Here is a 27,051-nt window from a genome sequence, read left to right on the forward strand (position 1 = left end):
TAATTGTTATGCTAATATTACATCTTAATCAGAGGCACGCACAGTCTTTCTCTGTCTGCTAGGTCTGAAATACAGGTTCCGAGTGCTGCTCCATTTCTTCTAAGATGGTGGGGGTCTGCACTGAACACCTTGGAAAAAAGACATTTCCATTTGTTTTTGCTTTTTTCATTGCATCAATGTATGTATCTCGAAAATCATTTTTCATTCAACATTTGACAAAGATGTTTTCACTCGATTTTACACGTTCTTCAGCTTCAGTTGCTGCTCTTCTGAACTGGATGTTGTCTAAATACATACGATTTTGACACTGAAGAGAAAATGGCCAGTGAACTAGGTTGAGTGCTGGGGACTTCAAAGCAGGGGACTGTTACAGTGAGAAAGAAGGAAGAAAAAGCTCTATCTAATCTTAAGGCATATACTGGTAGAACCTTTGATATCTTACCTAAGATGAATAAAAGTTATGCAAAGAGTTTACAGTTGAGCACTTTCATATGTTGTCTGCTTTAGTCATAAAATTTTATCCTAAAGTTTTATGCTAAGCTTTTTTCCCTAAACTTTTTATAAAATTTTCAGTTAATGTAAAACTTGGGATGGATTGCTGGAGAACAATTTCTTTCTAATGTTTTGAAGAACTCTCCAGTAAATGCTCCATGCTTCTAAATTACAAGTGCCAAACATTTTATAGAAATCCCAAATTGGAAGGATAGGCCTCATTTTTTTAGCCTTCTCTTATCGTGGTCAATCACAGGTACTCTGCTGCTGATTTCAAGAAGCACAAGCTGTCTTAAAAAAAAAAAATCTGTTAGAGTGTCTTTTTGTGTGTGTGGTTTTTTGTTTTTTTGTTTTTTTTTTAATTGAGTGTTAGAGAAGTTCCACAGGCACTGTAGGGTGATGGTTGGAGAAAATGTTCTTTAGGCTGTAGTTTCTGCTTTCCCCCATAGTGTTCAGCTTCAGCTCATTAATTCTCAGTGGCAAGTCAATCATGAATATGTACTTCGCTGACTTGAAGTTCTAGGTAGTCTGAAAGGATTGATGAAGTAAATTCAGTGGTAAAGAAGTCAACAAGTTAACCCATTTTTTTTAAAATATGAAGAGATTGAAATTGAAGACTTTTCTAGTTGTAAAGTGTAGTAATGAGATGTTTTGTCTTAGTTAATTCAGGTGTAGTCTTACAATGAATTATAAAATTCTAGAAACCTTGTTACTAAATTTAAATCTGGCTGTTGTGCTTTTTGTTTTTATTTTCTACTATTAGATATTGACTGTAGAGCTTTTTAAAGAAAATGTGACTGTTTTGAACTAACTTCTTACTGTATATAAACATAATGATAAAATGCTAGATTTTAATGATGATGTTCATTTAGTTTTCGTATTCAGTTGCCAATGTGCAGCCAACTGATTGACCACTTTATATGGCCATCTCTGAATATTTTCATCAATATTCAGAGATGAAACATGGTATCTGATAGACTATAATTCTTGTAATCATCGAAGGTGATTTATCAGTTGAACTGATAAAGTCCCTGTCAGGGGGAAAAAAAAACAAAAAACCAAAAAAACCCAAGCAAGAAAACTGTGCAAAACTCATTGCCTTATTAGATATGATTGGGTGCAAACCTCCTTTTGCTACAGTCCCGTGCCTGTAACAAAGTAGTCATGATTAATAGGAGTGCCTGCAACGCTAACTCTGAGATTGGTTGGTATACATTCTGCATCGTCATGTTTCTATAATAGTTGCAATATAAAGATTATTCAGTATCTTTAATGAGACGCATACAGAAGACACTCAGTTTTTTTTGTGATATGGCACTTAACAATCTTATCCTAAAAATTTCTATAGATGCATGGTTCATACGTGATTCATGTAGATTCCTTTTTGTTTGGTGCTGAAAATTAGTATGTAAAGATATGTCATAGCACTCTAAACAAGTAGTGTGTTTATTTTTGTTCTTATCATATTTCAATTACTGGTGCATTGGTTTGTCTTGTTTCTAATGTGATACAAAAATAACTAGTTGTATTAGAAGTTATTTGAGTGCTTCATATCTAATGTATGCTATTTTAAAAGTGCATTTACTTTTATTCAGTTTGCCATAGAGGAATTTTAATGTCTGATAGATATGTGATCTGTTTTTTTTTGCTGAATGGTTGCAGTATGACTTAGTTAAAATACTACTTGAATATTACTTAAATAACTCTGTTTTGTTGTAGCCAAAAAAGAAAACTAAGACATTCAATCCTCCAATCCGTAGAAACTGGGAAAGTAATTACTTTGGGATGCCCCTACAGGATCTGGTTACACCTGAGAAACCGATACCTCTGTTTGTTGAAAAATGTGTGCAATTCATTGAAGATACAGGTAAGATAGGAGAACTGTTGGAGGACTTTCCCACCTTGCATTACAAGTAAAGCCTCTCATTTTCTATTTTAAAGTACTTTTAGAATTTTATCCTAGAAATAAATAATGATGGGGAAAGCACATTTTAAGAGTGGAATATGTTCTCTAAATTTTATGCTTAATATGTGATGGTCTTTTGTCTTTATTTACAAAAATAATTCTTTTTGCTGAACATTTGTCATTTAACATTTGTTTCCTGCAGTTTAAAAAACATACATCACTTTCTAATACCAAATGACTTTTAACCCAATGGCATTCCAGTCTTACATGTCTCACTGTGGCCACTGTATTTTACTTAATATATTAAAAAACTCTGAAGTCCACTTTTTCCAGCTGCAGAAGACAGGTACCTGGTATGGCTTACTTGGTCAGCTTGCTTTCTTTATTTTGCTGGTAAACCTAGTTTTTCATATTAACTTGTTACAGAGACAAACATTTCTTTTCTAAATAGTGCATAATTCTACATGAAAAATGTTAAGTAATTTAACTTGCAGATTTCCAGATTAACATAAAATATTAACATATATGTATTTGCACTGAGGTGAAATTTCACAGTATGGTTTTCTCTCTCTCATTTCTCCCTGGCTCCCTGGTTGTGTGTTTGTCCCTGCTTTCAGCCTATTTACTGTGTGACCATCAGGCAAGTAGGATGATATTGCTGGTCCAACAGAAGACTACATTTAGGAGTGGAGAGTTGTTTTAGGTTTGGGAGTGACCTGTGGTTGGGTTTTGAGCTTTTTCTTTTCTGTTTTTAAAGAAGGCGAGTACCAGTTTCTGGTTAGTGTGTAGGTCTTGCTTGCTCTGAAGTTGTATGAATGCCTTATTGCAGTATTTGAAGCAGATGAGAGTGTGAAACTGACTGACTGGAGCTGGAACATGAGCAGGACGGTCTTTTGATGAGTGCAGTTTGATATTGTTTAGCATAAAGTAAAACAGCACCTTTTTTCAACATTTTCTTAGTTCTGTAATACAGTTTTGGCTGTAAGATGACAGTAACGGTTTTAGCAAGAGTAAAACTGAAGGGTTTTCTTTCTTAAGCTAAAATTCAGTTTTACTGCCATCTGTAAGAGTAGTGTTTCCAAGAGAACCTACTATAGGTGGTAAGTCTGATAGTTTTTTTTTTTTTTATGACTTTTGTACTGCGTTATTGCAATCAAAAGAATTAGGTGAAACCTCAGGCACTGATCTTTTGGGAGTCAGAGATGTTAGTATAAATCTTTAACCTTCACCTCCTATTGATTCCTTGCCTAAGGCAAGAGTTGTATTTTCTTCACTCTTGTTTTTGATTTCCCCACCTCATCCAGGAAGAGATGGGGAAGGAGGAAGTAGGGCAAGAAGTAACAGAGTGGTATAGACAGCTGAATATATATTTTGTGTTTGCTTTTGTGTGTAGCAAAAAAAGCCCCCAGACAAAGCAATATAATGTATGGATGAGTCACTGAATTTGTGTTTTTGAAAAATGGCTATGTACGGCTACTATATATAGCCATATAAAATAGGTATTCATCAGTAATGAGGATCAAATGACTTTTGTAGGATCTAGAATTAATATCTTAAATTTGAGCATGTTTACCTTTGTAAGAATACTTTCAAACAACAAAATTATAAATCCAGATCTAAAGAAAATTGTTTTGCTTGGAAGTAATGTGGTCTGATATTTGTTGACTTTGGTAGACTTTTGAAAGAAAGTCTAGTATTTCTCCCAAATGGTTTTCACCGACTTGTGAGGTGAGAGAACTAATAATAGTGTGGGAACATGATTTGCTGTCTTTTTTCCTTATAATTGCCAAATAACACAAGCACCCAGAAGATTTAGCACTTTTATTCTCCTCTAATGACCTGTCTTTGGAGATTAAGATGTTTAGTTAAGCTGCTGATATGTTCAAAATGTGACGGGTTCATCAAAAGCGGCGACTCCAGAGGGAGGTACTGCTTTTCATTTAGCTGGTTGAGTATATGGTAGTTCATCCTGGGATGCTGCTGTGCAGCTACCAAAAGCTGGAGAATTTTAGTTCTGGCCATATGCGTAAGCTGGACAAACGTTGTGCCATCTGCACACTTTGTGGCTGTGAAGGCAGTAGTTGTTCTGCTGTTGCTGTTAAGCACTTAGTACAGACCAAATAAAACCTCTACTTTTGATCTGTATCACAATTTTCTTTCTCCTGCTCTGGCTTCTGTGTAAAGTACCTTTGGTTGTTCTTTTCAACTTCTGTACTTGGCTGTTGAAGTTTTATTTTTGGTGTGTATTATTTTTATACTGGGTTCATATTCTGTAGGTATTTGAGGTTCAAGCTGTGTTCTATTAGAACATATTTGCTGCCTTTGAGAGAGGAGGATTTTCACTTTCCTTGTCTTCAGATCCTGTATAAGATAAACCCACTTCACTGACTTTGTGACCGTCCAAGAGAAAATTCCACAAATAAGGTGTTGGAGATAATCAGTCTGCAGAAGGCAAGTCAGGATCTATTGTCTTCAGGCTGGAGTCCAGAATTATGCTGTTGTCATTCGGTAAAGCTATTCTATCAGCTGCTTGACCCTTGGGGAGTCATCCAGTACTTCAGCTGTGTCTTAGCAAGTCAGCCTACTGTCAGTACTAACTGAACTGAATAGCAGTGTTTATTTTATTGTCTTTTTAATCAAGAAGTGCAGTCTTCTCTAATCCTTCTTGAATGAGGCTAATCAGTATATTTCTCTTACAGAGGATATACTTGTTTAGCTTCTCCTTTGAAGATACTTTCATGGAGTTCAACTCTTTCCCTTTGTATTACCACATGTAATTTGCATTGTGGCTGAATTGCAGGGGGTTTATGAAGATATTGAGATTAATGTCAGATTGAAGGGCCAATCTTAATTTTTAATGTTCCCTATCTCTGCCTCATGAAACTGTATGAGACAATGCTTTGTACCCACTCATCTAAATTGTGACTGAGGCTAGAAAGTACGCAGTGTGAAAAAGATTTTTCTCTGCTTTGTTTCAGATGATTAGATGAGGAGATAGTATCAGAAAGTGTCTTGGAAGATTCTTGCTCCACCATAAACTTTTAAGAATTGAGCACATACAGAAAATACCATTGGATTTTTGTTTAACCATAGTGTTCTGGAATATCCTTACCAAAAATAGAAAGTGTGCTTCAGTAGAAGAGGGACAACTAAAGTAAACCCAGGAGCTGAAAAGTTCTAGCCTTTTGTAAATCAACAGATTTTTCTTTTGAAGGAGCCATATGGAACCTGTCAGAGTAAAGGGAGATCTGGTAGATATAAGGGATCATAAGTCAAGGCCTACAGGTGTAGGTATTTTCTGTGCATTCCTGTTCAGTTTGATATTTTCCAACAAGAAGTTTTCTTCTGAACTAGTTTAGGTTTATGGAGTCAACTCATTTCTGGTTTTGAATGATAATCTAGGCCTTGAATCCCTTTGGAATCTTTTTAATAGTATTGGAAGTAGACACCGAGGGAGCGAAGTGGTTAATACTTGAACAGATCTAAAGCTAATAAGCAGTAAGTATGTATCAGAACCTCCATTTCAGCAGCAGTGTGTACTGTTGCTGATTATTAATAGTACAAAGCAGTACTAGCACATAACATTTTGTCTAGTTGGAACCTATTGATTAAAAAGAAATTTGTAAAATACTGTGTAAGATTAACATTGTCACTTCTGGATAAGGAATGAGAGAAGCTTGGCTAAGTATTGTAAACAAACTTTCCTTGTGTGTTCACACATTGTCTGTGACTATGGGAAACCTTTTCTCTATCCTAGCCTTTCATTTTTTAATACATTGTAATTATAGCAGGATGGGTAGTCTTTTGATTGGTTGTTGTAGCTCTTACTTGTTGGTTCATTGAACAAGATCAAAAGAATTCCTATCTTTTACATAAGTAACTTGGTAGTGGTGAATTACCAAGTTCTCCCCTAAATTTCTTGGTTTATAATGTTTTCAGGAAAACTTATTTTCTGGTAAAGGTACTATTATAATCTTATCTGTAACCTTTTCCAGACTATATAAATGTAATAAACATTAGTTACATAGCATAATGTATAAGCTGCGGATGTTTGTATGCTTTTACCTCTGTCACATTCTTTGCAAATTGGTATGTAACTTGCTCTTGAGGGCAGATACTTAAATAGACTTTTTGACATTGGTAGTTATTTTCAGTTATGGGCTTCCAAAAGAAGATTTTGGTGATACAGTTGTTCTGATGTATTTTGTTGTTTTCTCCTGATGGACTGAATAGAAGGTCGTTTTGTTACATCACTTGAAATGAACTTTTTAAGTGTATTGGTTTTCTGCAAACTAGATTTATGGAAATGTATTTAGTAGTGAAACTAGTTTTGAATTTTAAGAATTTTTGAATTAAGAAGCTCTGAATTTTAAGAAAATTGTAGTGGCTGTTTTTGAAGTAATGGTGCTATAGTAAGATATGCTAGACAAAAAATGGCTAATTTCTAAAAAAAAAACCTGTCCAATTTAGATCATCACTTTTTTTAGTATAACTCATTTTTTCTAAATGTAGACAGCATAATTGAGATGATGTTTGAAGCTAAACTGTTAACTATATTAATAGCATGAATTCTATGTTTGACTAAATTATGTAGAGAGTAAGGAGAATATTCTGATACTCTGATAGTTTTGTTTGAGAAGAGAACTCAGATTTCTGAAGGCTAATGTAATATTTAACTTCAACAAAATGTTAGTATGATTTGAATTTTGTATTTAAATCTGATGTAAAAAGTATCAATTTAATGTCTAATTTTTTTAAATGTAAAAAGTTTACATGTTTATGGCAAGTTTGTAGCTTGAGTGGTTTTAGTAACACTTTAATGTTGTACATGCCACCAATTAAATTTCAAGTAGTTTGTGTGCTATGCAACATGTACTTTCCCAAACTTATACTAATTTGGGCAAAAATTACTCATAGTATTAGCATATGAGGGAGTTTTTAATATTTCAGTATTTTTTTAAATTGGTATTTTGGATGTACTTGTATGCAACAGTATGTGTTGGTGAAAAGTTTGTTATATATTACATTTCATTTTGTTTACCAAGGATGGAGGAATCAAATTCTTATTATGAATACTAGCACACTTCTGTTATTTAATAAATTTAACTCTTGACTATATTCAACTCAAATAATAACAACAACAGTATTTTAATATGTTTTTTCTTTGGGTTTTCAAATATTTAAAAAAAAATCTTTGCAGAATATTGTTATCCATGTGCTTCATTGACAAGATTAGAAATTTTAGATTCCGTAGTTCATAGAAAACCGATAGCATTAATAGAGTATTAATTCTACATGAAACAATTGAGGGAAGAGAACCTTATTAGAATAATATGTATTTTAATAATTTAGTTACCCAATTTATGAGAGACAAGGAATGGAATAAAGAAGGAAGAACGAATTTGACAGAGCCACATCTCATTTAATGTCTCACGTGGTCTCTGTGGAGAGCTATAGGTGAAAGTAAAAACTGTGTACTTGCTATATGTATGACAATTACTGCTTTTGATATTTATACCTTTTTGTAATGCTGTTAAATTACCTCTGAAATCATAAATTTGAGTAAAAGAATACTGCCTTCTGTGAATTTCCCTCTCACCTAAGTTACACCCATGTCTTTTACACTGACTCTGCCATAAGGCCAGATTTTGACATTGAAAGTATAGATAATGCAAAGTTTGTCTCCAGAGAATGAGGGTTGGGTATAAATAGGGAAAGAAAATGAGTCAGCAGTGCCTGTTGAGGTAAAAAGGCTGGTAAATCATTGATATATATTCATAGTGGCTGCAAAATCCAGAAATTCAACATGGATTATCTCCTGTTTTATTTAAATGGCTTGGGAGAGCTAGAGTCTTTTAGGAGACTGTTCTGTTGGAAAGAGAGAACAGAATGGGACAAGAGTGCCCATCCCCCTCCGACTGGTGTATGAGACCTGGCATTTTGACAATAGTTTTATAAGAAACAGTGTAACAGCCAGTACGATCCGTTCCTGCTGTATGCTTCTACCACTTTTCATTTTGGGTGCTTGTCAGATGTCTCTGAATTAGTGGAGTTCACTGTCTTGGAAGGCTACATCAGCAAAAATGGACAAGGTCCTGCTGTTTAGTATTACAGCTGGCAAGTTAAGGGTCAAATATGTGTCAAAACAAGTGCAAGGCAGGGAGCAGGACTAAGCAGTTAGGAACAAGATAAGGACAGAAAGAGTGATTGATGAGGCAGGGAGTTAGACCATCTTTTCAGTCATAATGATAATTTGACTCAATTGCCCATGAAGCTGTATGTTTAGCAAAAAACCGCATAGTCCATGATTCTCTTACTCTTGATTCTGGATAGATACTGTAACAGTAGAGTTGAATAGCCCTACAATACATTTTGTACCCTCATCAAGTTTGTGGATGGTGTGGTTAATATATTCAAGGTCAGGGCTTCTGTGCAGGGGAATGTAGACAAGCTGGAGGAATGGGACAGCAGGAACCTGATGGAATTCAGTGAGGATAAATGCCAGGTCCTGCAACTAGAATTGCAAGGACTAAACCCCTGCAGTGGTACATGCTGATTATTACTTGACTAGCTGGATAAGAATGCTGCTGAAAAGGACCTGGGAATTGTGGTGGTGAACAGGCTAAGCGTGAGTCAGTAGTGCATTCTGCTAACGCCTTCTGTATTGTGCTGTCCCGACAGAAGGATAGGCACTACAGGAATAGAAGTGATTATTTGTTTTTACTCTGCGCTTGTTAGGCCTCATCTGAAATAGTACAAGAAAGGTGTTGACAGACTTGATTGAGTCTTGCAGAAGATCATCTGGGGCTGGAGCTCCTGACCTGTGAGCTTGCAGAGGGAGAGGCTGAGGAGATACCCAAAAGTGGCTTCCCATACCTATGAGGAGGTTACTGAGAAGATGCAGCCAAGCTAAAGTACTGAAATTCTGAAAAATTGCAGGAGGATTAGAGACATAGATCATTAAAATATGAGGTTCCAACTAGAAAGAAAGGAAAAACTCTTGCTCTGAGGATTATTTAAGCACTGGTTCAGGTTGCCCAAAGAGATTGTGGACTCTTGGATATATTTAAGGTCAGATTTAGATAAGCAACCCAATCTGAATTCAGTGTTGACCCTTGTTTGAGCAGGAGGTTAGACTAGACAACCTCCTGAGGATCCCTTCTGTGATCACTTCAAAATTGGTGTAGAATAGGTTTCAGTAGTTAGGAAACTACATCAGTTTGTATTTTGCAACTTTGGGGTTAATCAACAGGGAGGAAACCCTGTCCAAACTTGAGAGGAGGGGAAAACAGGCATCAGTTGTTTCTCCTAATGGAAGGCTCACTACCAGACGGATGGAGGAGGAACACATGCGTTAATTTATTAGTGTGTGAGAATCACTGAAAACTGTAAACAAATATGTTTTGAAATATTCATAAACACATGTTGTGCACTTGAGCTGTATTGCTAATTAATGTATCCCTTCAAAGGAAACATCATAGGAATTATGTAAAGAATTCTTAAACAATGCAGATAGGACCAAGATGTCCGTATCTTTTGCAGAGTACTTATGGCACTTACACTGCTGCTCTTATTCCCCTGACTTTCTCCAGGCACAAAGTAACCAAGCTATTATGATTGGAAAATTAGAGTTATCTTCAGATGTCACCCGTTTTTAATGAACTAAAGAATGCACCTACCTTTTCCTAGGCGTGTTTGTCATGTCGTATTAATTCAAGTATTTCAAAATGAAGATACCATGAGATATGTGCTTGAGTGACGCTTCATGAAGTGATTGAGAAATTGTTTAATGATTGGTTAATTTAACTTATAGGAATGTTATTTCAGCATTGGATGAAAGCTTCCTAGTTTTTGAGTCTGTCTAGAAGTACTGCTTATTATCTTACACTGCTTACTTTTTACTGAACATGTCAATATTCTGTAAATTATTATTATTATTATTATTATTACAAGAAGCAGTAAGACACTTATTTTTGGTTCTGCTTTTGAATGTCATGGATCTTTAAATGCCAGTGTTGATATGCACAGATAAGAACACATTAAATGGCAAATTTTAAATATATTTTATGTAAGTAAATTTAGTGCTGGACTCTTGAAGAATTTGGATTCTTCGGTCTGTAATTACATGTGTTCTGGGTGTATGTAGAATTTGCCTTTCTGGATCCATAAGGTGGTGTTTGCTTTAGTTTTGTGTAATCTGAATAGCATAGGGATTGAGAAGAGGTACATTAACTCAATCTGTGCAATGAAATTATAGAATTATATAGAACACAAAATTTACAAAGGTGTGTGGATGATAGTCTCGGCTATTGTAGTGGAGAATCATTCCTGAAAAGTTCAGTTGTTCTCTGCAGGAGAAGGAATTAAACTGAGGAGAGACAGACTTGCTCTGAGTAGGTGGCATGTATTCAGAAATGTAGACAGAACAGTGATAGTGGAACCTGGCTACGCATGTCAAGTTGGCAGTTACTGTGTGACTTTTCAGCAGGCTAAATATTAGTATAGCTGTTGTCACTCAGGAAAAGGCTTTAAAATCATCATAGACAGCTGTCTGAAAACTTCAACTTCCAGTACTTGCTATCAAGCAAGTAAAAAGAATTAAAGGAATTACGAGAGTTGAGTGATATGGGGAAAAATCATACTATTATGTGATTCCATGGTATGCACACATTTTGAATAATGGTTACAATTCAAGTCAGTCTGATTAGAAAAGAATTGGAAAAGATAATGCATATGACAGTAACTCTTGGATAAAGAGGGACTGAATTGATTAGCTTGGAAAATTTCTGAGGAAGGGAAATGATAGAAATTTTGAAAAAGTTGTGCTGGGAAAGAGTAGAGAAATTATGGCTTCTTGTTTAATCAAGAAAAAAAGATTTCATGAAAATTTCAGGTACTGAGCATAAACCCAGTCTACTTTCATGCCGTACTTTCCTGAATTACAAAACTGCTTTTGCTGTGGGTTGTTGTGAAGACCACAGGTAAATGACTTCAAGGGATTTGGATGAGATAGTGGAGGATAAATTTCCAAGTGGCTATTACAACACCTTATGTAAAAGCCTAAGTAAGCCACCATCTGTAGGAAGCTGGGAGGATGTACCACAGAAAAATTGCTGTCTTTTTTTTTTTTTTTTTTTTTTTTTTTCCTTTCTCCTGCTCTTCTTACCTCTCTTCTCAAGCATATATTACTTACTGGTGTGGAAGCTGGATATTGTACCAGGCAAACTTTGGCCCACTCTTGTGCTGAAGTTAGTATGTTCTATGGAGGAACCAAGAGTTGTAAAATATGTTGGTGCCTAAGTGTGGAAGTGTCCTACAAACAAAATATGCATATAGGTGCAGATCCACCTTGCTCATTTTCTTTGACATGTTTTGAATGCCATGGGAAGACCCAGTTAGATGCGATGGAACCCTGATCACAACTGGCAGCACAAAAGGCACAAGAAGAGAATTTATTAGGCACTAGGAGGTACTTTGAGAAAGCAATAGTCTAGGGAAAGGAGATGAGCTCTGTCTTGAAGTAAATATAGGCTATTGTGATGTGACATCAGGAAGATCTAATTCTTTAAATCGAAAGGAGTAGTAAAGCTAGCAGGACAGAGAAGCAATTAAATCATCTGTTCCTCGTATATAATATTACAACAGCCATTGTGTTCAGTAAGAATATCTTGAAAACTACAGCTGGACCAGAAGGGAAGCAAGATAAGAACATAGATAAGAATTCTGAAAAAATCAACAGGCTTGCAGATGAAGGAACTGAATTTTTAAAAATCCATCAAGAAAAAATAAATATTGCGTGCTTGCTCTCTCTCAATATGGATATAAATTACAGATATGCAAGAAGTTCAAAAACTAAAACCAGGGAACTAGAGTGTCTTATACTCGATGAATGTCTTGATGGAACAAGCATTGCAGACTACTGGTTGGATAATAAAAGAACAGAATTGAAGCATTACTTAAAAATTATTAATTCAGACTTCTAGCTGTGTGTACGCACACAATCAGATTAAACTTGTCTCTTTGTGTGCCTTAGAGAGAAAAAATATGATAGTTGACCAACCGTTTCATGAAATATTACTTTCTAGAATATACAAGCTAAAAAAAATTATTTTTGCTCGAGGAATTTAAAGCACAAATTTAGTTAGATTAATCCAGAATTGCAACACTTAGCTATTTTTGGAAGATGTCTAAATTCAGTAGGCATATCCTTGTTTAACCTGAAAAATTTCTGAAGTACTGTAAGTTGTCTTTCTGTGTTTCTCAGAGCAAAGAGGAGTCTACCACACAATGAAATAGGGAGGGGAAAAAAAAGCGCCCAGATACCGCAGTAGAGCATCTCTGTCTCCAGAGCAGCCCAGTTAAAGTATTCAAGGTTTAAACACTCCTACTAAACAGTGACTGGATCAGGCTTCGCAGAAAATGCTGTTCCAGCATGTTCCATTCCTTTTGTGCAGGAAGAAATTGACTGGTAGTTGGACAAAATACAGAATACCCTGGGGCTGTAGGGTCTCCAACTGAGAATTCTCCCATATTAAACAAAGAGAATCTCAATCCTAGCTTGTTCTTATCTACCAGTGATTTTTTTGTATTTCTTTATTTACGACTTCTGGAAGAGGAATGCAAAATGTTTCTATCTGTGATAGTGTGTAGCACATTTGGGGCATTCTTTTGAAGACGTGTGAAACCCCTTTCAGCTGTGGAAACCATTGAATCATTGAAGCCATTTTTTGCCCTGTGCCACCAAATTTTACCTCTTGGTGCTTTCTGAGGATGCCAGTGAATGAGGCTCAGGTTTTTTGAAAGGACTGTTTAGGTGTATATTTACAAGAGAAAACTATTTGCTACAGATTTGGAAAGCTAAATGGTAGGTATAAACGTTTATTGAAGGAAGGCTTACTAAAATAGCCTTGATGCAGCCAGTAAAGAGACACATGAATTGTCGAGGCATTAAAAAGGAAGAATTAAGTTAGAAGAGCTGATATTAAATTAATTGGTATAAATTTCCCAACAGTATGAAAGTTAAGTGCTTTCTGTAATTTGATAGTTGTAACAAGATTCCTGGTTTCTTGGTAACTTAAAAGGCACGTTTGGTGACTGTGGTGCACCAGAGGTGTTGTGTATTGATCTGATAATCTAAGGTGCATTCAGTTACTGGGCTGTGATGGTAAAAAGCCAAGAAATTTCATAAACTTCTGAATTTTTAAATAGAACCATGTACCGTTATGGAAATCTAGCATATAGATAATTTTGCATCTGTAAACGTAGTTTGAAGAATTATGGAACTATAAACTGCTTGTATTCCTTAATGAATTCTAAATTAACAAAGAAAAAGATCTGGGGTAATGGTGTGATTAGCAGAATGGACACTCATTCAGTGAGTAGCTGTGGGCAAAAAGATAGCAGTGTGATAGGAATAATTACTGGAGTGGAGTGAGCAAGTGTGTGTGTATGCATAATAAAGATTTATTTTTTTAATGTTGTTTACTAGAATGGCTGCTGTAATGATGATGACTCTATTATGCATAGTAGAATAAAGTAATAATGAGAAGCTTGGAGAACCTCTGCTTCCTAACATCCTTCACCTTTCCCCTCTTCCCCTGCCCTTTAAAGAAAGACTTGTAAATTACGTGATAATTTAACTTAGAAAAGAAGTGAGGAGGAATGGATGCAAAGTTTATAAAATATAAATAATAAAAGGGAAAGTATGTTAGAAGGTTAAGTCCTTGTCTGATACAGGAGTGTGCTACACCATGAAATTAAAAAATCAAGAGTCAATTGTAAATGCCTGATTTTTCTGCAGAGTATTTTATTAGTATGTTATTGCTTGTCACAGTAAGTTGTTAAGCCCAAATTGTGAAGACAGTTTTAAAAAACATAAATTCTGTGAGTACCAAACCCAGAATTAAGATTTTTGATGAGTAAAAAAAAGAATATAAATAGCAGCAGCCTAGTAGAGATGGGAGGAGAATTATTTTGGGTAAATGATTGCACAAATGCCTGCAGTCAAGTTCTTGTTATCCTACAGTGTGGATTTCTCTGATTCATATTATATGGTATAGTGTACTCAGTAGACAACTGTTATTTTGTGTTTTGGTAGTGCTGTAACACTGTAATGGTTAACATGGCACTTAAGATTTGTATTCCTACTTCTGATTTCTCAGTAATTATGACTGTCTCTGTTTTGTTCTACAGTATATAAAAGTTTTTTTGAATACTTTTTTTTCCTCCTCTTCTAAGGATTATGTACTGAAGGTCTGTACCGTGTTAGTGGGAATAAAACAGATCAAGACAACATTCAGAAACAGTTTGATCAAGGTAAAAACATGTTTTATTATTTAAAGCTGAAACAGAACTTGAATTCTCCATGGATTTATCACAGCGTCTTATGAAAGGGTTAAACTTTCAAACTGTTTTACATAGCCCTGAGTACTTAATGCTCTGGTAGGTTGCATTGGTGTAGTCCAGGTTATTAGCAGTGAAGCTGTGTTTAAACCAAAGATGGGATAGAATCCTGTTGCAGCTGGCTTTAAGGGCTGTTAAATATTTTCTAGGTGGTATTCTGGTGTTTAAAATAGAGTTTAGATGCAGTACTAGCTGCTCCTTGTGTTAATAGTTCATAAATACTAGGCGTTAAGTCATTCACCCCTCTTATCCCCCCCAAATGTAGTACTTCTTGATACTTATTTTAATGAAAGCTATCGTGAACAATATGGTTAACAATTAAATCTTGATAATAAATTTCTTACATAACCTTTTCCATGCTAGAATATGCTGGAATATGATTGGTAGGTTATGCTATTCACTTTGTGTTAAGAGAGGGTCAGTGTTTTTTCTTTTCCTTCTGCTTTCTCATGTAATTCATGATCTCTGTTGATATTTCAAAATGAAAACGCTTCTTAAAAGTTCTTGGATATTAATCATGAAGTTGAACCTGTGAAAAATAGTAAATTTCCTCCAAATGATAAGGAAAATAAATGTACTATTTTGTTATGCCTCACTATGCTGTTTCAGATAATCTCAGTATGATGCTAGGTTTTCTTCAGTGACCTTATTAAAAGATGTTCCAGAGTCACCACTCAGGTGGAGTGGACTTTTGAAAAATAAACTTAGCATTTTCAAAATTTCAATTTTTAATTACTTGAAGTTCTGAAGCTTACTTCTAGCCTTGGTTTAGATATTATGTAGCATGAATTTATTATAAATTTCAATTTAAAAAATATCTCTATTGTGAAACATTAAGCTTCTGTTATTTGGGAATCTAGCAGTAGATTATATGGCCATGTGTGGTCACTCGTATGTATTGTTCTTTTTTAAATGTCTTCATGAGGTAACATGAACACAATCACATGACTTCTTCAAATTAATGCGTCCTGGACCGGTTTTTAACAGCATTTTAGGAAGTAGAATTCCAAACTTATTATTGGGCAAAAGTGATTAATCAGGAGCCAATTAGTGACAAATAGAAAAGAATTTTAAGTCTGCATGGAGAATTAGACAACTTTATTTTTCTGATCTTATAGTGTTTTCTTACACTGTCAGATTTTCTTTATATTTGATTTCACATGGGTCAGAGTGATGGCAGCTTATCCATAGCTTCACCTTTTTGTGCATTTTTTAACAAATGTTTGACAATATTTTAATTTTCAGTGTTTTGAATAAATTCTTATTTTCATAAAAAATTATGTGGAATGATAGATGGGGGTTTTACTTACACAGCTGTTTAATTTTGTTTTACAGATCATAATATCAGTCTTGAGTCTATGGGAGTAACAGTAAATGCAGTGGCTGGGGCTCTTAAAGCTTTTTTTGCAGATCTGCCAGACCCATTAATTCCTTACTCTTTGCATCAAGAGTTGTTAGAAACATCAAGTAAGTAATAAACCATTTTGTCTTGATCTAATTACATTATCTTGATAATCCTTATTGCAATCTTTACTTCATGGTAATTTGAAAGGGCTAGCTGCACTGAAATACTTTGAAGGTTGCTTAGACATGTACATTTTTTTATATTCTTTAAAATTAACAGAACTATATGATGAAATGTGATATGGTTTTTTTTCTAAATAAGTTGTGGCTTATTATTTCTCCTTTTACTGGAAAATTTAATTGGAGAAATCTACTTTTTTTTTTCCATTCTGTATTAGTGCTGCATATGATGAAAGCTCTTCAAACTGTATTGCCGTTGTTAGCAGGGATAAAACCCCTTGCATTCATAAAGTCTTACATTCAAAGTAGGCTTTAGAAATCAGACACATCTATGGAATATTATGGTAATTCTCATTTAGATTTTTTTCAAATTCTTTTTGGACCTTTTATAAAATGAAATGCTTAATTTTGCCTTACAAACATTTTTCAGATACTTCAAAGTGAAATGACTAAATTGTTCCCTTCTTTTAAAGGGTATCTATCTTGTATTGGCACTAAACTGTTTCAGAAAAAGACTGCTACGCATTTTTGCGGGATGCAATTGTGACATACAGTATACTTAACCCTTTTTTGTTAAAAACATGAAAATACTAGTGTAAACCTAAGGCTTGGGCCTGCACTTGATTAATATACAGTCCACTAGAAATTTTGTATTTTTGGATGATATCTGTACATACCTGTTTGTGGTATTTCTGCTGTACTTTTCAGGAAGGTTGATTGTTTAATGTAATTAGTTAGTTTTTTTTTTTCTTAAAAGTATATAATTTAAATTTCGGTCAAAAGATGCAATAGCTTAGAATGTGGACTTACTGTTTTAAAATACCATTAATACTGCTTTGAATTTCTATTTGGGATATATCGGAGCATATTTAACATTGTTTCTATGGTACTAGGGTACATCAAATTTCTATTTAGCAGTGCAGTCAAGTAATAGAGATGAGCCTGTATTCCTTTTTATTATATGAATCATCATGGAATAGAATACGTATGGTTCTACAGAACTTTAGTGGTATTTTCTGCAAGTGTTTTAGCAGGAGCACTTGTTGTGTGGTTGGGTTTTTTTAAATTGTTATTTTATTCCGTAGTTTTTTCTTAGACGTTACTTATTCTCTCTTTGAAGCATAAATAATCTCCCTTGGGCCTGTGACAATCCCTTTTCTCCTTTAAACAATATATTTAAAATAGCCACACCAGGCTAATTCATATTTTTTAAAAAACTGAGTAACTGATAAGCTTAAAATATTCTAAGTTAATGTGAATGTTTTCCTTCCCCCAAATCTTTATGAAACTTCAGTCCCAATAAATCTTAGATATATCTAAGTCATAACATTTTGCAAGCAGAGGAAAATCTAACAATTATTAGATTCTGTCACATTGTTAGTTACCATTCTACAACCCAACAATGAGCTGATCGAGTGATTCTTTGTTGTTAAACACAAATAAATATTTCTGCATAAATACAGAGAAATAGTTTTGTGTTTTTATAGTTACCTCTATAATAAAACAGTTATTCTTTGCAATTCTGTATGCAGATAGGAATTTTATCAATTATTTTATCACTTGATATTTCTCTGTGGGTATATTATCTGTGCCATTATACTAGGAAAAAGTCTTAGCAACACTTTATTCAGTATGTCTTTCTAGATGTGTCAAAAAATGTCACTTATTTCTGTAGAAATCATGGAGAAGACGGAACGGCTACATGAATTAAAGGAAATTGTGAAGAAATTCCACCCAGTGAACTATGATGTCTTCAAATATGTAATAACGCATCTAAACAGGTTTAGTATTTTCTACTAAAAATTTGTTAAGTTGTAACAATTGCAAAAAAGATGTGTTAGTTACAACGAATTGAATACTAGAATTGAAAATTTCATGCTGCATTGCTCATCTGTTAGTATAAATGTGGAAAATGAAACTAGGAGTTAAAAGGTTGATTAGAAAAGGTTTGTATATTCTGTTCTTGGATTTTAGTGACTTACATCTGGCATCATAGCTACTATAAAGTTACAACGATGATTGGTGTACATAACAAAAAAGCTTGAAAGAATGAATATGCACCACAGTTACACATCTCTCACTTTTTTTTCCCAAGAAGTAGCTATTAAAATTATAGACTAATGTAGACACCTGTAAACCCTGCTGAATAAGTAAAATGTAGAATGAAGCTGTAAGTAACAGTACATTAGTTACACTTGCTTCCTAAATGTTGCCTCTTGCGTGGAAATTGAATTTAATTTTTAAAAATTATTTGCCTAGTTATGAAAATAATCTTATATTAGTAGATGTGCACATCAAGGGTCAGATTATGAGGTAGTGTAAAGGTGTACAGTATTCAGTCATATAAAACAGGAAGAAAAAGACCAGTTTACTCGTGTTTCTTTCAGCTAAAATGGGATTATTCTCAGGAATCCACCAGAAGAGATTAACTACCCTATTAAAAAACCAAAAAGCATTAACAAAGCTAAAATAACCTGTTTTTTTAAGAAATAATTTGTTATCTAGTAATCTGTCACTTGCTTGTGATACTACTTCTGCATTTTTTTGACAGAATCACAGAATTGTTGAGGTTGTAAGGGACCTTTGGAGATTGTATAGTCCAAGCCATTGCTTTGCCAGAGTCAACTAGAACAGATTGCCCAGGACGGTGTCCAGTTGGGTTTTCAGTATCTCCAAGGAGGAAACTCCACAGTCTCTTTGGGCAACCTGTGCTAGTGCTCAGTCAGCCTCACAGTAAAAAAGTGTTTAAAAGTGGTCAGACAGAATTTCCTTTGCTTGTGCCTGTTGCTGTTTGTCCTGTCACTGGACACCATTCACGAGTGTCTCGATCCATCTTCTTTAGAGACTTCTATGGGATATTTAAAACCAATGATAAGACATCCCCTGATCTTTTTCAGGCTAAGCAGTCCCAACATTCTCAGCCTTCCCTTGTTTGAGAGACCCATGGTCTCTTAATGATCTTTGTGTCCCTTCACTGGGCTCACTCCAGTACATCCATGTGTCCATTGTGCTGGAGAGCCCAGAGGTGGAGCCCATACTCCAGATGTGGCTGAGTAGAGGAGTAAGATTACCTCCCTAGACCTGCTGGCAGCACTCCTTAATGTCACCTAGGATGCTGTTGGCCTTCTGTGCTGCAGGAGCACATTGCTGGCTCATTTTTAGTTTGTTATCCAGGACTTTCAGGTGCTTCTCTGCAGTGGTGCTTTCCAGCCAGGCAATTTAGTGTATATACACCAATAAGCTTTTCATGACATTTAAGTTGTTAAATTGTTCCAGACTAGTGTGTGTGGTTGTGTTATTGCAGGTATTTGTAATGATCTAACTGTGCACATAATAGAGGGTTGGTGATTGATATTTTTGCAGTGTGTCCACAAGTATAGGACTTGGTTATTGAAACAAAAAAGTACAAGTATTATCCAGTTGACTTTGCTATTGAAATACGAGAGGCCAATAACCATGCGAATATAATAAATGGCAAGTGAGATGAATTTTTCTTTAATGTGATAAGCACCTTTCAGAGCATACTAGCTATCTAATTGTGGTTGATTTAACTGTAAGCAGAAGTGACTTTTAAAGATGGAGTTGAAACAAGACAGTATTGGATTGACATTGGCTTTTTTGATACTGGTTGTGGGTTTTTTGTTTTTTCTTTGAGGATGACTGCCTGTATACATAAGGGCTAATATGGCATTATATGCTTTTGAAGTCTGGGAAAACATAGCTTTTAAAGTCTCATCATGGAGCAGGTTTACAGCCTGAAGTTCCTGAAGAGTTTGCAGTGGTTGAAGGTGTCAGGATCAAGAGAAACAGACTTTTCTTTTTTCATTTTGAGTGAACATAAAAGAAGGTGAATAGACATTTGCTAAGCACTTACAAGAAGACTCTGAAGTAGTTTGGGAAAGTTTGGTAGGAGATGCCATACAGGTTGGTAGGCTTTTGTTTATGCTGAGACAGGACAGAGGTAAAATTTAAACACAGGAGAGAATAAAGTTGATTATGTTTAATCTAGTTGTGAGCTGCAGCCAGGAAAGAATGGCAGTGCTCTTCTCCATTTCTCACTTGTAGCCGTAGGTTTCCACTGCTTCATTTGTTGGATCTAATGATTATGCAGCTGCAGCGTGTTCTAAAGCAAAGCAGAAATAGGGGAAATGTAGTTTTCTGTAGAATACACTAGCTGATCTCAGACACCCTGTGGCCACCATGTGGTCTGATGCCAGAAAGTTGATGGAGAGGGAGAAGGAAGAGGGGAAGAATGACACTTCACCTGTTGTCCACAGCAGCAGCAGTCTTATAACTAGATCAGATTAGATTTAAGAAACAATATGAGAGAGAAGCAAGCAGTGAACGCATGATGGGGGGGAGGTGCACGAGAAGACCAAACACAAATCAAATCCTAGAGGTGCTTAAGGAGGCCAGAGGGTGTACATTTTAGCCTGTGCAACTGAAGAAGGCCCTTGAAAGATTTTTAAATTCAGAGCAAAAATGAGAGGAAGAAAGCAGTCTGCAAAATAAATGATCTGGCTTTTATTTCCATTTTATTACATAGCAGGTGCTATTTTTTCTCCAGTTTTATAACTTACCTTGTTGTAGTTTGTTCTCTAATGAAATACTGTTATAGAGTTTGAAATCCCTCTTGGTATTTTTCAGTGTACTCATTTTAGGGAAAATGTACAGGCAGTTCTGATTCAAAACTCTTGACATTAATTGTCCCATCACAGTGTCTTACACTTAATTTTTATTTAATTCCTGCTAAGTCTTACTCATTGCTCTATCTCAAGAGTATAGTCTAGGAGGAATTTATACACAGAAGAATTCAATATAGGAAGAAAACTCTTTAATAAAAAAGCTAAGCAAAGTGTAAGCTTACATTTTTATTTTCTGGTCCTTTAATCCTTAAATGAAGTTAAAATGTAATTCTTTCAGGAAAGCGATTACGAATATTACTGTCAATCAGAAATAGTATCCGAATATCCTTTGGACCAAAACAGATTGAGAGGCAGTATTTGTGTACCCTCACACTATTTGGAATAAGTAATGCGCATGCTAAAATGGAAGTCTACCCTTTATAGTTACCCCTATACATGCATTGTAAATGAGTGAAAATATTTTCCTATAGCATTAATTCTACTGTTTACTATGGTTTTCACAGCTTTTGAATCTATGGACTACAGCCAGCTGTCAGAAATTCTTGCAGTCTGCTCTTGTTAATCATCAGAATTGTAACTGACAAGTTGCTGAAGTTTTATTTTCTGCCTGTTTCTGCAGGACAACTGTAGCTCAGTTACCTTTGTGCCGTCTACTATAATGTAGGAATTGCATGTTCCCAGATGAATGAGTATCTTAGATGTTTGTCAGATTTATTAACACATGATTTTTCATGTATCTCTCACTAATTCTACATAAAATGATGTTGTTACTTTAGAATGCAGAGTATTTTTAGAAAACAAAATATTCTGGCTCTTTCTATCCTATTACTGTGAAAAGCAGTGTGTTTTTTCTGAGGAGGCATTTAATTGTAGATGATAAATTTGATAACAGGATAGTTTGTTGGGGTGTTTTTGTTTTTTTCTCTTGGAGTAGTACTGTAATAATGAATTTAGATTGTAAGAACCTGTTTCAGCCCCTGCTTAAAAGTAGAAAACTTGTAGGTAGAGAAACTCAATTGGAAACCTTTGCGTTGTACAGTGAAAAGTAAACAAAAATTCTAATGTGTGTTGAGATTAGTGAAATGATTGTGTTCTTCACAGCTTGGCCAAATTCTGTTGCTGGCCAGTATGAAAAAAACCTGCAGAAATGTGCCTTTTGGTTTTCTTTTTATTTTTAACATGTGATCTATCGTGATGCCTTTTTCTTTCAGTGCCACAGATGTTAGTTAGTATCTGACTGACGTACAATAAGAAGCCATTTCTGTCATTTTTCCTCTTGACATTTTAATGGACAAAATTTTAATTTTATGAAATCTAATAGCTCGTTGAGAAATTTAAAGTTTGTTTGTTGAGAGGACTGGTGGAATGCTGACTTTCTTTCTTGATTAAAAGCTTAATGAGATTTATATTTATTAGCTATCCAAATCTGGAAGAGTCATAGTTTCTAAATTTTCTCCTGCATAATTGCTTAAAAAACTGCTTGTTTTAATGGATCGCTAGAGACTGTTTAATAATAATGCTTACAGTTAGAGCGCTCTGAAAATACTTGTAGTTGATTGCATACTGGCTTTAATTCATTTTGTGCATGTTGTTCTCATTTCAGGGTTAGTCAGCAATATAAAACCAACTTTATGACTGCTGATAACTTATCGATTTGTTTCTGGCCTACTTTGATGAGACCTGATTTTGAAAACAGAGAGTTTCTGTCTACCACCAAAATCCACCAGTCAGTTATAGAGACCTTCATTCAGCAGTGTCAATTTTTCTTTTACAACGGAGAGATTGTAGAAGCACCGAACCCAGTGGCATGTCAGCCACCACCTTCCAACGCCGTGCAGATGGTGGAACCAATGGTACCTCTTCAGTTACCACCACCACTGCAGCCTCAGCTGATACAGTCACAATTACCAGCAGACCCTCTTGGTATTATATAAATAGAAGATGATTGCAGGCAGCCTGGCACTGGACAGTAAAGACAAGCTATAGACATGCATGTTTCAGGATACAGTAATGTACTTCATATTTATGAAAAATAATTCCCATCCAGCTGATTGGACATCTTTTTGTTATATCCCGTACTGTGTTTCTCATTTGTACACACTGCAGATAAAAACTATGTGATAAGCATGACTGGAGAGGTTTAATTTTTAAAAGCAAAAATAGCTATAAAGTACAAAGCTGCTGCTGCATGATACCTTATTGCAATCACTATATCATTCCTGTGACGGTTTGTCACAATATATTGTGAATAAAATTTTTCTATAGAAATTTAATGATTTAAAAAACTACATTTATGAAACATTCAATGCTTACAGCCTGCTTTATGGCTGTTTTTGTTATTTAACATGCTATTTTTGGCAGTTTTATTCACATTCAAGCATTCTGTGTAAACAACTAAACCCCAGCTATAGTTTATTTCGTAATCTCCTGGCTACTTACGTGACGGTATGCTTAGGATGGTTTATGGAAGAATGCAAAATGCACTGTTGAGAATTTTACAGTCCCTCACCATTCATCTTTACTTGTAAGTAAACCTGTGGACAGTTTGTTAAGGGTGGGTGAATTTGCTTATTATTTCTTACAGCACAATACCAAGGACATGCTTGTTGTAAAAGTGAGTTTCAAATATTGTACAAAAATTTTGATGTTGCCTACTTATTTCTTTATGTTTCATTACTGAACTAAACATTTTGTAAAACTGTTAATTCTGTAAACAGCTGCATGTTTAAAAGATCATTGATGGTCTTGTAAACTTAATCTAATATATTTTAGATATTTTAATTTTTCCCACTTGGGAATACATGTAGTGTTTAGAAAATAGTTCATGACATTTTCATATAAGGTTATATAACTTTTCATACATAAACATGAATTTTGTTGTAGTAAAATTCTCTAAACCAAACAATGTTTTAATCTAGGACTTCAATTAATCTATTCTTTAAATCTATTTTTATGTGACCCTTTAAAGATATACAAAAATGCATTGCTAATACATAGCAATAAATACTTTGGGTACTGACAATTAACCTCTTTGGAGTGTGTATATATAAAATCACATAAACTTGTATTCATATTTTTTTTTTCCTGTGGTATGTTGTACTAAAAATTCAAATGACTGATTTTTTTTTTTACTATGTTTTTAAATTATCTCTTTTTTTTTTCATTTATTTTACTTTTACATTGGTACCAATTTTGCTGTAAAAGAATGCTGCTTAATTTAAACAAATCTTTTGGTTAAATATTCTGCTAGTGGTAAAAAAAATTAGAAGGTTACAAATTGTAGCAAAGGGGAGACCATAGATAAACAATACCTGTGAGACTTTTCATAGCAGCTTTTTTCTTTCGTCATCAAAATGTACCTTTTTAGGTCTGCAGAAAAGAAAACAGTTTTGGCTCATTCAGCTGCTAGAATGTTTTGTGTAGTTTAAAAAAAGAGCTTTATGATGGTCACTGTTGTAATCTTCACTTATAACAAGATTTAAGATCGTCTTGTATGTATTATAGTAAATAGATGATTTTGAGAATTAAGGCTTTTAAGAGTTTGATTTGCTCCATTTTCCCAAAATAAAAATTGCCTTTCCCACTTATGTCCTAGGTATTGTACTTCTAATTATGACTTGGATTATCATTCTAGATTACTATGATACCATAAACCTGGCTGCTGTTTGAAGTACATGTATATTATAAATTATCTCGATATTGTGTTATATTCTTGCAAGTAATTATCTTTTCTAAGAAAACATAAACAAAAAGGAAAAGTCAACCCTATTCCTATTGCAAAGCACACAGGAATTAATAGTACAATAAAGTCTGTCCTGTAAATTGTAGTATTCTTAACTTGTTCTACTTTACCTGTTGTCTATGTAGCTTTTATTTATAGCTGTCAGTCTAATCTTGGCATGTTTAGCAAAGAAAATGAAACTTCAAGAGTTTTATAAACTATTTCTAGGTTGCTAAAGAATTTATTTTTCTACTGTATATGGTATAGACAAAGCATCACCTGTACAGGAAACAAGTCTATTTCTAATAGAAGTAAGCTTAAAAATAAATGCCAGTCATATCCGTATTTAGAAGTTCTATCTATAAAGTATCTCCAGTCTTTGTAATGTGAATTACATTTTAAACTTTCTGCAAATTCCAAGTTGTTTGCCACAATATTTAACTAATCTTTGAATACTAATTTTTAGATTAATTTACATTCCATTTCATGACGAACTTTCATGTTGAACTTGTGTTCAGAAGTATTTGTAGTATCATTCATTTATTTCTTGTGTATAACGTTATGGCTAAATCACTTCATGATTTTTTAAAAATCTTAATGCTTATATTTGGCCAAATGTGAAAGTGTCATTACATTTACTGGATAAAACATAAAAAGAGAAATAATAAGAAAGCATGGCATGTGGTGCTTGATTGTCACATGCAAGAGTCCCTGCATACTGTTTGCATTTTAGAAGTGTTATATGCAGGAATGTGGATATGTGTGTGTGTCATATATACACTTGGATATTTTTGATGTGTTTGTGTGTTTATGTACACAAGCACATGTGCACAGACTTGCATGCACATACACCCACATAGTAAAGTTTTAAAAAGATACTATGAAATTATACCATCATTATTAAAGACTTTTAATAGAGCTTTCTCTATTATTATTTTTATTAGCGCTATAAAATGAGGAAGCATGTCATTATATACAGATTCCTCATACTTTGGCTCATGTAGTCCCTTCTAGTTTTAATGAAAATTCGAACAATTAATAACTATATTTTTTAATGTGAGCATTTTTACAGTAATATCTATCTTGATAAAGATACAAATGTATATTATTTTTGGTTGAGCATCTCAGTGACACTTTATCGAGTAGTTTGTCTTTTTTATGTAATGGTATAGACACTGCAGTGTATTGTCTCTCAATGTCTCAGCAGTTTTAAAATCCCAGACCTGAGTTACAAAAGTGCCATTTTAGTAACGCTTAACAGGTTACTTCAAAATTCCTTACCCTCCATGATCTTGTGGAATTTTAATATGTATAGTGTAAACAGATTGCAGATGTCAACTTAAGAAACTTTTTTGTTGTTGTATGTTTTCTCCATTATTTGAATCCTGGTTGCTAGGAAATTATAGATATGATTATTTTTAGTTGCTGGAATTTAGCTTCCAGTATTTATGATACATATATAAAAACTATCAGTTGGAGATTAAAAAGAATTGGCCTTAGTTTACGTGCTTATTTCTTTTTTTTTTTTTTAGTAATTGTGTTGCTGTTTGTCAACTGAAAAAGTTACACATATAAAAAACATTAAGTCAAAATTTTGTTCTTTGTTTATAATGTAATCTTTTGTTGCTACATCAGCAGAATACTGCAGTGAATTAAATATCAGTGAAGCTTATTCTGTATAAAAGATGCAACAAATAAAATACTAAGATGCTTACTGTGTATAATGTTCAGTTTAGTTGCCTGCTAAATTTTTAAAGGCAAAAGCACCCTATCTTTCACATACCCAGAGATGAAATTTAGCAGTAAATCTTACTAAACTGAGTGCAACAAGTGTTTAAGGCATTCTGCGGGGGGAGGGTGTCTCTCTTCTTGCATTTGATAATGTGTTTTAAATAGCTGAATCTTGAAAGTGTTTCTCACAGTGGTAAAGACTCTTCTGTAGGTAATGCACCCCCCCTGGATGGATACATGAATGCACTAGGGAGCAGCCCTGGGAAGTGACAGTGTCAGATGTTCTGTTTAACTCTGCAGTGCATGTGAATTCTGTGGCTCATGTGACCTCTTACATATTTTATGACTGAGCTGCTCAGCAAGAAAAGCTGTGATTATGGAAATCAGTTTTTCAGATTTCTACCATGCTGAAGGAATGGGTCTCAAAAATAATTTTCTTACAGGATTTTTAAACCTGAAGTAAAAACTGTGTTTTGAGGTCAGCTCTAAATTTTCAGAGTTGAACGTTACTGGTCATAATTCTGCGAACTATATGGGATAAATACAACTTCGATAATAGTAATGCTTTTAGTTTTTGTGCATGCAACATCTATGCTTAGTTTGTTTCTTCCAGAACATCTTAAGTCATA

At 34.4% G+C, this 27,051-nt stretch overlaps 1 protein-coding gene across 1 annotated transcript in view; it reads left to right on the forward strand.

The window, feature by feature from the left end:
• Positions 1–26,405, forward strand: part of ARHGAP5 (Rho GTPase activating protein 5) — a 53,258-nt gene extending 26,853 nt beyond the window's left edge. The window contains exons 4-8 of the mRNA XM_074909860.1: positions 2,212–2,359; positions 14,636–14,713; positions 16,136–16,267; positions 18,000–18,105; positions 22,574–26,405. Of these exons, the coding sequence (XP_074765961.1) occupies positions 2,212–2,359; positions 14,636–14,713; positions 16,136–16,267; positions 18,000–18,105; positions 22,574–22,904 (795 nt within the window). The 3' untranslated portion in view covers positions 22,905–26,405. The remainder of the gene's footprint in view (positions 1–2,211; positions 2,360–14,635; positions 14,714–16,135; positions 16,268–17,999; positions 18,106–22,573) is intronic.
• The last annotated feature ends 646 nt before the right edge of the window (positions 26,406–27,051 follow it).

The sequence above is a fragment of the Athene noctua genome, chromosome 6 (assembly GCF_965140245.1).
Source record: "Athene noctua chromosome 6, bAthNoc1.hap1.1, whole genome shotgun sequence".
NCBI classification, from domain to species: domain Eukaryota; kingdom Metazoa; phylum Chordata; class Aves; order Strigiformes; family Strigidae; genus Athene; species Athene noctua.